Source organism: Schistocerca gregaria, chromosome 4 (assembly GCF_023897955.1).
Source record: "Schistocerca gregaria isolate iqSchGreg1 chromosome 4, iqSchGreg1.2, whole genome shotgun sequence".
NCBI classification, from domain to species: domain Eukaryota; kingdom Metazoa; phylum Arthropoda; class Insecta; order Orthoptera; family Acrididae; genus Schistocerca; species Schistocerca gregaria.
The window spans coordinates 496,244,037-496,256,676 of NC_064923.1; the positions used below are offsets into that span (position 1 = coordinate 496,244,037).

The following is a 12,640-nucleotide window of genomic DNA, read 5'->3' on the forward strand; positions in this document are numbered from 1 at the left end:
TAAATAAATAAAATAAATACATATTTCGTAATAAATAAACTATGCACTTTAGTACGCAGAAAGCAACGTTTACCTATCTAAATAAGTATTCCTTTCACTAATTATTTTGAAAGTTACCGATACATAAATGAAACATTTTATCTGGAATACCCCTGTATGGTGGTTATTTCGTGGCGTGACTGCTCGGAGGGCAGCAGTGGCAGCTGGGCTACCTGCAGCTGATCGGACGCTGCCGATATTTCACGGCCCAGGGGACATGCGTCTTTGTCCGGGAGCATGCGACAGCCAGGCCAGGGAACGCATTGTGTGCTGCCTCCGGAGATCCGTTGTGTCCACTTGGCCGGTCAATGGGCACAGCTGCAGACAAAGTGCTCGTTTTGCACGACAAACGACTGTAGTGACATTACTGATTACACGTGTGTGTGTGTGTGTGTGTTTGTGTGCGCTGTATGGGACTAGTCTTTATTTGTACACCCTTTCATGAACGCATGTGCTAGTAAACATTGCAGAGTTAACTTATTCGTTGTTAGAGCTGTAGCTAAAAAACTAGTACTAGTCGTCTGTTATTACTTTCACTATACTGAGTAATTCAAGTGTACTATGCCAATTACAAATCGCTGTAGCTACGCTGCCTGACAGAAAACGTGAAATACCCAGAGGACATGGTCCGATGTCAACGTTAACTTTGTAAATGCACATAGTATCGGCAGGTATGTAAATGGTGAGAGCTGTAATTCTCTGTGAAGGCAGAATAGCCACCAGAGTGCATTAGTCTTGCTCGTGATTAGAGTTTTTACCATGCTTGGTAGGGTGTGAACCGGGTCAGATCTTGGGTGATAACTGTGAAGAACACGTACTCATTTCAGACGGTCATCAGCAGCTAAAAGACTTTGAAAGAGGCCTTATTGAGGTTGTTCATTGGGCTGGCTGGTCGAATCGTGCTATAAGCAGATTTGTAGCACATTCCGATGTGGCAATGCTCCGATGCTGGACTGCATGGGAAACAGGCATATTTGCCGTCAAGTTTCTGGTCGACAAAGTCCGACCACAACAAGGCAGGATCGCCGTAATGTGCACCATGCTCATCGTAATCCCTACACATCTATCCTTGTCATCCGAGAACATGTAATGGACTTTCTGCACCACTCGTCGGGGACTAGCAGCAGCCAGACTTAACAGAATTACCGGCACTGACACAGCAACACAAATGACTGCTTTTAAAATAATGCTGCACCGGAAAGAATGGACAGCTGATTAATGGTGTCGCATTGTGTCGAGATGAATCGGGGTTCTGCACTACTGCGGATGACTATCGTCGGCTGGTATGACTGCGACATTGGGGGGGGGGGGGGGGGGCGGCAAGTAAGTCCCATTCTTCAAATGTTTTGGAGGTGCACAGTGATGTTACGCCTGTCGTCATGGTGTGGAGAGCCATTGGTTATGAATTCACATTGGCTGGCAGTCATTAGGGATGGCTACGTCACAGGCAGCCTGCATCTCCACGTTTAGCCTCATATGTGGCAGTATCATGGCGCCATTTTTATTTTAACAGGACAATGCTCGTCCACATATTGCACGTGTCGTTATGAACTGTGTGCGTGATTTTCGCGTTCTATATCCTTAGATCTGTTCCCAATACAACATGTGTGAGGCCAGCTCGGACATCATCTCTGTAGCTGTGCCAGTACCCAGGGTTAGGGACCAGTTACAACAGTCGTCGACCATCTTGACTGAAGGGAGGATATGACGACTGTGTAACACTCTCATCATACTGATAGGTGGGCTCATAATACCAAGTTCTTTGTAAATTTGTACGCGACTCTGGTGCCACGTGTTTCAAAAGGAGACTAGAGTGCGATACGTGGCCACAAGGTTTCTCTGGGGTCCAGCTGATTGAATTTGCACTGATGTATGTTTCGTAACGAGGGGCTATAACCCTAAAAAAAAAGAATACTGTGTTGGATATTGATTTGGAGCATTGTATAATGATCAGCTTCAGTTCCGAATAGGAACAGTCGAAAACATAAAAACAAAACAAAATAAATAAAAATAAAAATTATATGGCTTAGGAAGTTAAAAGATCTGCCAGGAGAAATGGGGTTTCGAGGTCACGAGGAGGTTGCGCTATCTGTCGGGGTGAATTCGTGTTTGTCGGTGCGGCCGCAGCGCGGCGCCGGCCGCGCTAGCTCTCGCGCGCCCTCTGTGTGTCGCAGAACGGCCTGGGTCGATACCCAGCCGGTGTGGCGCGGCGCGGTGGGCCAGCATGGCCGGCTACCTGCGGCGCCTGCTGCGTCAGGTGGGCACCGCGCTGCGCAGGTAAGTGCGGAGCACATGTCAGCAGCGGTCAGCGGCAGGACGAGCCCGCTGGCACCTCCCTGCTGTGCCGCCTGGCTGCTGACCTCACCTCGGCCGCAGCCTCCGGAAGTATCTGCCGGTCGCCGCCTCAGTGGTCCATCTACCTGTCATCGATTCGCTTCCCACTCCCTTCAGTCCGCTTCCAGCAATAAAATTCTTTGTGGACTCGCTGCGGCGTGTGGTACGGCAGCTAACACCACTCGTGGTGAAAATATTGTGTGTACTTCTTTCTTAGTTTCCTCTCACCCAATCTACACCTTTCTCCCTTTCACATCTCGCCGCTGCCTCGGTAAATGTCGATGGCAGCTCTCTGTCGCAAATACGTCAGCTGTTTCTCACGTAATGAAGGGCACCTAACCTTCGAACTCGTCAGTTTGTTTTTATCCTCCACGCGTGCTCCCGCTTTCACGAACAGCAAAGATTCTACTCACTACCGTGCGACACATCTCTGCCTTCCGCCATAGTGTAGCCCCTCCCGCTAGTCAGCAACTTTCGCTGCTGCACTACGTTCATTAACATATGTCGTTCGGATTTTGCGCTTAGTGTCTTTCAAAGTTCCTATCGTCTCCAGCTAAGAAAATTTAATAAGAATTAAGAATATTGTCAAGTGTGTATAATGTGTGGAATATACAGATTGTCGAATACTACCATTTCTTTCGCCTTTAATTCAGTATTAATCATTTTTTGAATAGAATTGGACATAAACTGGAAATAGCGCTACCATATTTTTTTTATCCTTGTTTAGCTTTTCCATGATGTTCTTAAAATTGTTTCGGTAAAAAACTGCACACACTACCTGTCAGTTCTTAATATTTGGGCGCAAAGGTTGCCAATTATTTTAAACATTAATGAATGTAAATTTGCGCAGTCCACAAAACGAAAAAAAGTAGTATCCTATTACTACATTATCGGTGAGTCACAAGTGGAATCAGTGAACTTACATCATTAGCTGGTGTGACAATTTCGAGGGACGTGAAGTGGCATGATTACATAGCACAGTCGTAGTCAAAGCAGGTGGCAGACTTCGATCTGTTGCTACGATACTTGAAAAATGCAATCGGTCCACAAGAGCAGTGACCCATAAGACCATAAGGCGATACTGATAAACAAAGAAGGGCAGCATCTGTGATCACAAGCATCTTTCACCCATGCGAGAATGTCCCCCTGAACTAGCAGACGCTTGAAAGCACACGGCAACTAGCCCACAAAGGCAAAATTAAAGTTTTTTTGCAAAATAGTAAGCACCAAATAAAAGAAGAAATTTGCAGAAAGTGAAAAATTAATCGATTTAGCGAGGTTGTTTCACTAACGAATATCATTTCCACATTTTTCACAGAATTTAACTGTATTCTCATAGTGTACAGGAAGAAATTGGCAAAACATAAACAATCAATCGTTTTAAGGAAATGATTTCACTTTGGAACCACTGGGACATACAGTTTTCAGCCACCCATCGTTTCATGAGATAATATTTGAAAGCAGTTACGCATGTTTCCTAGATACAATCCCACACCCGAAACTTCCCTCAACTCTCAATGCCTAAAACAAACTATAATCCTAAATAACAAGCAAAAATTGTTGCAAAATTTAATAAATTTGCGTCGAAAGTACATACTGCCCCTGTGGTTTCAATTCGAAACTACTCGTAGATGCAGTAGTAAAAACTCAAATGTACGTTACAATAACTTAAGTATACTTACGTCCACTGTGTATGATCTCACTATATAAAAAAAAGAAAGACATCATGTAACACCCTCCTACAATCACGTAGCTCGATCTCCGCGTCGACTGTCCGACTATTGCTTTGAATGTTGTAAGTGAATGCTGCGGTGCAGTACATTGGTGGAAGTACCTCAGGGTACCACTAGATGTCTCTGTCTTGCAATGGTATCACTGGTTTCATGCGAAACGGAGTGACACTTCCGTACTTGCCCCCCCCCCCCCCCCCCCTCCCCAAGAACAAAAGATACAATGATGGTTTCAAGCAGAAACCAATCATACTCAAAGTGTTAAGTGACGAATTTAATAATATACTACGACCCCAAACGTATCTTTCCCTAGCGACCGCTTAGACAAGGGTAGACTAATTTTAGCGTTAGCAGAGGCATTTAAGACAATCACTGATCCTGTGATTGGAACGGAAAGAAACGTGCTATAATGGGCAGTACCCTTTGCCATTTACATTTCCAAGATGGTTCCATCAACGAGCTCAACGATTCTCATCACTGTTGTACCATCCAAGTTGACTTTCTATCTGTAACAACCCCGTTTTTGAAGGAATTTTAAATGCTAACCTTCTTCCCTTCATTTGAAGGTGACTGCAGTATAAAATATTGCTATCTGACTTGTTTTTGTATATAATCTGTACGACGCATTTCTTCCGATGTGGTACGCCGTAATTCTAAAAGCGAAATACATCATCACCGACAAGTATTTTTCATGACTTATGACTTTCGATGCGTTCAGATCATACGTCGCATAACAAACACCAGTAGCTTCGACACATCAAAAGCTGTGGTATTAGCATCCTGTTCCTCAGTCTTTTCTGAACTGGCTTAAAGTGGGGAATTGTTAGGATAACAAACACCAGTAGCTTCGACACATCAAAAGCTGTGGTATTAGCATCCTGTTCCTCAGTCTTTTCTGAACTGGCTTAAAGTGGGGAATTGTTAGGATAGCGGCCATGACACTAGGCTAGAAGTCTTCTGTTTGTGGTTGTGGCTTCCCTGTCCTGTGTTGTTTTTTTATTGTATGTGACAGCATGTGGCTGCTTCCTGAAATCAATAAGCCTTTCCCATCATTTTACAATGCAGAACGCAATTGGGTAGTCATTGTTGGTCTCATGTTTATAGTGGATTTAGACCACGTGAGCAACACGAAAACGTCGTCTCTAAAGGCGCAGAATCCACTGTCGAGAATGATCAGTTTGTAATGATGCTATGTTAGAAATACGAGTACATCTCCAGTTATACATATTCCTTTTGCGAGTTAAACGTATCGTCTGCTGTTCCACGCGTCGTAAAACACTGTCCCACAAATCGGTCTTTGAATGCTGAGTTGTTCTTTGATAACTGACACCCGACTGTTCGTGTCAGGTATACACATCGTCTTTCGGGTGGTAAGATGGAATGGTAATCGTTGGCCGCGTGGTGAAAGTCGCCTTGCCACGGTTCGCGCTGCTCCCCACATCGGAGGTTCGACTCCTCTCTCGGGCATGGGTTTCTGTGTTGTCCTTAGCGTAAGTTAGTCTGAAAATGGTTCAAATGGTTCTGAGCACTATGGGATTTTACTTCTGAGGTCATCAGTCCCCTATAACTTAAAATTACTTAAACCGAACTAACCTAAGGACATCACACACATCCATTCCCGAGGCAGGATTCGAACCTGCGGACGTGGCGGTCGCGCGGTTCCAGACTGTAGCGCCTAGAACCGCTCGGCCACAAAGGCCGGCTAAGTTAGTCTGAGTTAGATTAAGTAGTGTGTAAGCCTAGGAACCGATGACCTCAGCAGTTAGATTCCATTGGAATTTACCACCACCACCACCACCACCACCACCACTGCATCGATGACTTACTTTTCCAAGTGGTTTCCGAGGTAATTGGCGGAGTCTTTAGCACACTGTACTCATATTCGATAGAAACGTCAGTTATTTTTCTGCCCAAATGGTGAATTTATTGCACTTGATCTACTTTTTTTTTATCACTTAGAGAATGCAACAGGAGACACGTGAGGGAGTAGAAAAAGATACCTTTGGTTAAGAAGAAGCAGTACAAACCGTCTCACTGAACAACTTGTTCTCAGTAATTAAAAAAATGGTGCAATAGCATGTGAATTTCATTCATTTTCACATTAACTAAATATTATTCAGTAACATCAGAACAACAGTATTCTAGTTCAGTTAGATGCAGAATTTTGCTGATTATGTTGGCTGACAAGTGATGTCGTTTAGCGTTAATGGTAGCAGGAAGCTCGGGAACCACTGGTGTCGGCGTGTGAGTGCTTAAACTTGTAGAACAAAAGGAGGCGGTAAGTACTGGCCGAAAGCCGCGTTTGTTTGTACTCCATGACTTGCAAACACTGCCACCTAGTTTCCAGCGGAAATCTGTCGTGTGCCTGAGCATCTGACGAATGTGGTGAACGTCCATCAGAATATGGATACATGTGAGTACTTGAATGGCGCGAAGTTGTTCGTCATATTCTCGCAAGTCATATCTCAGACAAAGTAACAACTACGACGTATCTAGACAAGGAAGACCACGGGGGAAATGAAGGCGGGCGGACGGGGGGGGGGGGGGGGGGGGGGGGAAGGGAGACAGTCAGACATTATCGTTATATTATCTCGCAGTTAACCGTATAACTGCTTTCTGTCAGCTGGCCTTGGCAGCAATAAACACAGCAGCTGGTGCTCTAACGGACGCTACTGAATGGAAGTATTACGTAACGGAGAGTGTGATCCCACCAGATAACCTCTCAAGAGTCTGTGCTTGAGCGTACGGGGAAACTCATGAGGAGTGACAAGTCAGTTGGATACGCGCGCAATGTAACACACACTTGTGGGTCTGCATTAAGTGAAGCGACAGTGCTCGATCGCTTTTAGGGCCAGAGCGTGCCCTACATCTGATTTCATGTAAGAATTATTTTATACATGGTGACTGTAGGGTAATTCAAAGATAGTCAGTCATTCACAACGTATTTTATTTTGAAATATTGTCGAAATAGCCCAATTTTTAAATAAACATCATTACTTAAATAATAATTTCTATGGATGACTCGTGCACAAATAAGTCTTATACATTTTGTTGACGTCATCCAGTAAGTAAATCTTCCATAGTATAAATAAGAACGTCGAACTTCGTGTTGATCACAAGATTGACTCTTGGACTCACATACAGCTGCAGTAAAGAAGAAAAAACTTTTCACACGGACCTCTTGAAAGATGAAAAAGTAAACTACAATAACAACTAAATTTTAAAAAAAGCGAATTAGATACATGATGCAAACAATTTGAAAATTCTATTAAGAAGTGAAGTTTCAACAAACGGGTGAAAGGGACGAAATTTTCGTTTATTTCCCCTCAGATGTGCTGGAAGCACAAAGCAGTTTAAACAGAAAAGAGAGAAATGAAGTTCTCTCGAATGAGGTTTTTGTCAAAACTCGTAGAGCTGTGTATTATTTGAACGTGGTGAGAAGTCTGCGCTAAATGACTGAAAGCAGCGTTCTTTAGCACAGGTCTGTTCCATCAACTTCTGTTAGTGTTAGGCGGGTATAACGTTTCTACCAACAGTAGTTGCGATGCGTGTGATCTGTTGCAAGCACGGAAATAAATGTATGGAAATCCGCCGGCCGTTGGGAAGAAGATCGTCCGTCATTCTGTCCTGCTTGTTTCCTTGGTTTCTGTTTCCTTGGTTTCTGTAGTACAATGACATAGTTAGTAGGGAAGCAAAGAAGAGTTCTTTCAGCTTTGAGAAATATCATCCAGGTCTCCCCCTATCCCATGATTATTGCTAAGAGCCTTTGGTTATCAAAAGTGGTAAAGGAAGTTGAGGATTGGAATAGCAAAGGGAAGTCTGCCTTTTGTCATTATTGGCCTACAGATGGGATCTAGACTGAGGAGCGCCGGTTATGCAACGGAGTCCTGAGATATACTAGCCAGGTAGAGCGGCTGCCCGTCGTGAAGTAATTGCGTTCGTGATGGAGGCAGAGGCCCGTAACTAGTGCAAATCTGTTCCACCAGGGACGCGGAGCTGCTCCAGGGGAGTCCTTGGCTTGTTACTGCGCAAGGGACAATGGCTGTTGTTGGCAGTCACCGTCTGTTATGTTACTCTCTTACCATTCTCCTTCGCCGGCCAGGGTGGCCGAGCGGTTCTAGGCGCTACAGTCTGGAACCGCACGATCGCTACGGCCGCAGGTTGGAATCCTGCCTCGGGTATGGATGTGTGTGATGTCCTTAGGTTAGTTAGGTTTAAGTAGTTCTAAGTTCTAGGGGACTAATGACCACAGCAGTTGAGTCGCATAGTGCTCAGAGCCATTTGAACCCTTCTTCTTCTTCTTTTTTTTGTAGATAATCTATAGAGGAACAATTGTGTGACCCTACACAGTCGTAATCCAAACTGTTGGGAAGTTCCTCGAGGAGGAGGAGGAGGAGGAGGAGGAGGAGGAGGAGGAGGAGGAAGAAAAAATTAGTGTTTATCGTCCTTTCGAAAACGAGGTCATTAGAGACGGAGCACAAGCTCGGATTAGGAAAGGACGGGGAAGGAAATCGGCCGTGTCCGTTCAAAGGAACCATCCCGGCATTTGCCAGAAGTGATCTAGGGAAATCACGGAAATCATAAATCAGGGTGACCCGAAGCGGGATTGAACCGTCGTCCTCCCGAATGCGAGTTCAGTGTGCTAACCACTGTGCCACCTTGCTCGGTGCTCGAGGAAGAGTACATAGTTGGATTGTGCTGCACTGTAATCATATTTACCGTAAAAGAAACAAAAAAAATCAGTGAAGTTTGTTATCATGAGGTAAGGAAATACGCTGTCCGGAACATAACGAATACTGAACTACAATTTCCTCACAAAGCGATGTGCATACCTGGCCGCGAAGCTAAACCGAATCTCCACCACTACTTCCCACTGTTGTACCAACAGTTACTTCCGAAAGTGCTCACGCGGCTGACATGAAACTTCTACGTGGCAAACGCCTGTCATTCTTTCCCGTATTTGTTTGAGGCAGACGCCACTCAGACACCAAGCGATGTGGCGAACTACTTTACATATTAATACAATGATCAACTTAAGTTTCTGATACACCGTACAACTCACGTTTTTCGGCCTTTACTGTCATCAGAATAGCATTCAAAAAAGACATCGAAGTACTGTATCCCGTTAGGCTTCTGTCTATTAATGTCCCTGTCAAACGGTATTCTGATGGTAGCCACTGCCGAAATGCGTATTGTTGTGTTTTTTTATGTAAATAAAAGTGATCGAGACTAACATTGTACTACTGAATGCTAATCGAAGACTCGTAGTAGTATTTCATATCCTTTATTAGTTTGCGACTTAATCGGGGGTAGCGAGGTACGAATCTGCAGTTGTGATAATGGCACTGAATCTACTACTCCGTGGCTACTACGTACAATGAAGCTGAGCAGGAAAACAATCAAGTACGTAGCTTACATGTAATCAGCTACACAGCCATTGCTGACATTCAGATGTATGCATAAATACTGGAAAAATTTTTTGGTAGATGTTAGTAAGGAGTTAGTTTATTGGGACAGATTTAATACACTGTGGTTCATCTCTACAGGAGACCGCTAGTAAAGCACTTGTGCAACCCATTCTTCAGTACTGCTCTAGTGTTTGGAATCCCCACCAGGTCGGACTAAAGGAAGACGTCGAAGGAATTCAGAGGCGGGCTGCTACTTTGCGACCAGTAGGTTCGGTCAGCACTCGAGTTTTACGAAATGCATCGTGAATTCAAACAGTAATCCCTGTTGGGAAGAGGACGTTGTTGCCGCGAAACGTTACTGAGAAAATTTAGCGAACCGGCCTTTGAAGTCGACTGCGAGATGAGTCTACTGCCGCCAACCTACATTTCGCGGAAGGACCACGAAGATTAAGAGAAATTAGGGCTTGTACAGAGGGAATAAGAATGGAAGAACAAGAAGGAAATGCGATTAAAAGGGTGTAAGACAGGGCCCTGAGCACTATGGGACTTAACATCTATGGTCATCAGTCCCCTAGAACTTAGAACTACTTAAACCTAACTAACCTAAGGACATTACACAACACCCAGTCATCACGAGGCAGAGAAACTCCCTGACACCGCCGGGAATCGAACCCGGGAACACGGGCGTGGGAAGCGAGAACGCTACCGCACGACCACGAGCTGCGGACTGTAAGACAGCGATGTAGTCTTTTGCACCTACTGTTCAATCTATACATCGAAGAAGCAGTGGCACAAATAAGAACAACATTCAAGACTAGGATTAAATTTCATGGTGAATGGATACCAATGGTAAGATTCGCCGATGACATTGCTTTCCTCGGCAAAGGTGAAGAAGAATTACAGGATCCATTGAATGAAATGAACAGTCTGTTGAGTACAGTATATGGATTGAAAGTACATCGCAGAAAGACGAAAGTAATAAGAAATAGCAGAAATGAAACAGCGAGAAACTTCACATCGTAATTGAGGATCAAGAAAGGAATTCTGCAACCTAGGCAACAAAATAACCCATGACGGACGGAGCAACGAGGACATAAAAAGCAGACTAGCACTGGCGTTTCTGTTAAGGAGAAGTCTATTAGTATCAAACGCTGGCCTCAATTTGAGAAAGAAATATCTGGGAATGTACGTTTGGAGCACAGCATTGTATGGCAGTGAAACATGGACTGTGGGAAAACCGGAACAGAAGAGAGTCGAAGCACTTGAGATGTGGTGCTGTAGAAGAATGTTGACAACTAGGTGGACCAATAAGGTGAGGAATGTGGAAGTTTTCCGTAGAAACACTATCAAGAAAAATGGACAGACTGGATAATAGGACATCTGTTACGATATTAGGGAACAACTTCCATGGTACTGAGGGAGTTGTAGAAGGTAAAAACTGTAGAGGAAGACAGAGGTTGGGATACATCCATCGTCCAGCAGATAACTGAGGAAGTAGTTGCAAGTGCTACTCTGAAATGAAAAGATTGGCACAGTTAGAAGACTGATTCCTCAGAAAACATAGCCATATAGATAGTCGTATTTCTCTCACTCTGTTCGCGAGGGGAACATGAAAGGAAATAAATAGTAGTGGAAAAGGTACCCAGCGCCACACCTCATAAGGTGGCTTGCGGAGTATGTATGTAGATGCAAAAATATTAATATTGCTTGGCTGGGTTTCAATCACATAAAATTGTTTTAGAGGCAACATCGACATCTTTAACTGTTATAGTTATTGTTTATCAAAACCAATTAAAATTTTTACATGTGTGTCACTTGAATGCGGTTAAAGTCCGAAAGCAATTGTGGATTTTTATAAATATATGATTTTAGTGGTGAAAGAAGAAGAAGATGTATTTAAAATGGTTATACATATTGCATAAAGCAGCGAGAGCTGATAGCAAGTCGAATATCATATTTATTCAGTATAGCCACGAAACGTGGTACAGTGATCAAAAAAGTTACATGGAATTCAAATGGAAAGATAGCTTCCGCTGGGGTCTGCTATTCGGAGTTTGTAGCCGTGCGGAGCTGGGTGGTGCGCGCTTTTGTGTGTGTGTGTGTGTGTGTGTGTGTGTGTGTGTGTGTGTGTGTGTGTGTGTGGGATGGGGGGGAGGTTGGGGGGGAGGAGATCGGTGGCGGAGATGTTATCTTTTTGAGCACGAGGAGAGGCGAGGAGAGCCGCTCGTTAGGCCCTTGTGAGGCCGCCGCAGGCCTCCGCGCGTGGCGGTACCAATACCTTAACGAATCTTCCGTCAACGTCACCGTTCTACGTAAGATCTGGGCTTTCCCCAAAGCACACGACATTTAGACGTGTTTACATATGAGTCACCATGCGAGTGGAGATTTCTAATTAAATGTATTGAAGAATTCGTCGTAAATATGTGTGGCTGATGAGCTGTCAGCTGCACTAACTACTGCAAAAGTGGTTTTCGTATATTTAGATTTCCATGTCATCGCGAACGAAAAAAAAAAAACAACAAAAAGATGGGGCATAAATTGCAAGTATATGTTAATCATAATAGTTATAAACATGTAACCAGCTGTACACATTTTCCTTTCTTGCCCCAGTTGAAAACTATATTGGAGCAGTTCGTCTCAAAATATTTCGATTCCTGAGATATTTCCATAACTGGCAAAGTGGAGAGGTATATTTATTGTGATGAATTTATACGTCGTTATCGTGAACATACACACACAAACTGAATAACACTTAATCGCATTTCTTGTATAGGTACTCTTGGACGAGTGATAATGGAGATTTTTAATAGCGAATTGGTCATTGTGAGGGATTCTGCACAAGTAACATAATTTCAGAGACTAAAGATTTTACTAAAACTCAATGAGCAAGAAAGTTTCTGTCTCATTTTTCTGTTAATGATCAAGACATTCAACAAAAGTGTGAATTCCAGATACACAAAATTTGTAGTTGGTGATTGAGATGGGGGAGTCGCAGACGTCCCTGCTAGGTGAGAACTAAATTAACGCAATTACCAAAAAGTAACATAAAATGTTAGTGTTGTGTAATATGCTCCCATGAACGTACATCTAGGGTTGAGTTCATGCGTCGTACAATTCCCCCTCAGTACA

General features: G+C 43.8%; 1 protein-coding gene across 8 annotated transcripts in view; it reads left to right on the forward strand.

Annotated features, from left to right (window-relative positions):
• Positions 1 to 12,640, forward strand: part of LOC126266769 (protein NDRG3) — a 481,178-nt gene that overhangs the window by 309,606 nt on the left and 158,932 nt on the right. For 2 of the 8 annotated variants that reach the window (XM_049971292.1, XM_049971294.1), the window contains exon 1: positions 2,216 to 2,316. The exons of the other annotated variants lie outside the window; for them this stretch is intronic. In XM_049971292.1, the coding sequence (XP_049827249.1) occupies positions 2,264 to 2,316 (53 nt within the window). In that variant the 5' untranslated portion in view covers positions 2,216 to 2,263. Of the gene's footprint in view, positions 1 to 2,215; positions 2,317 to 12,640 lie in introns of those variants that run through there. 8 annotated transcript variants of the gene reach the window in all.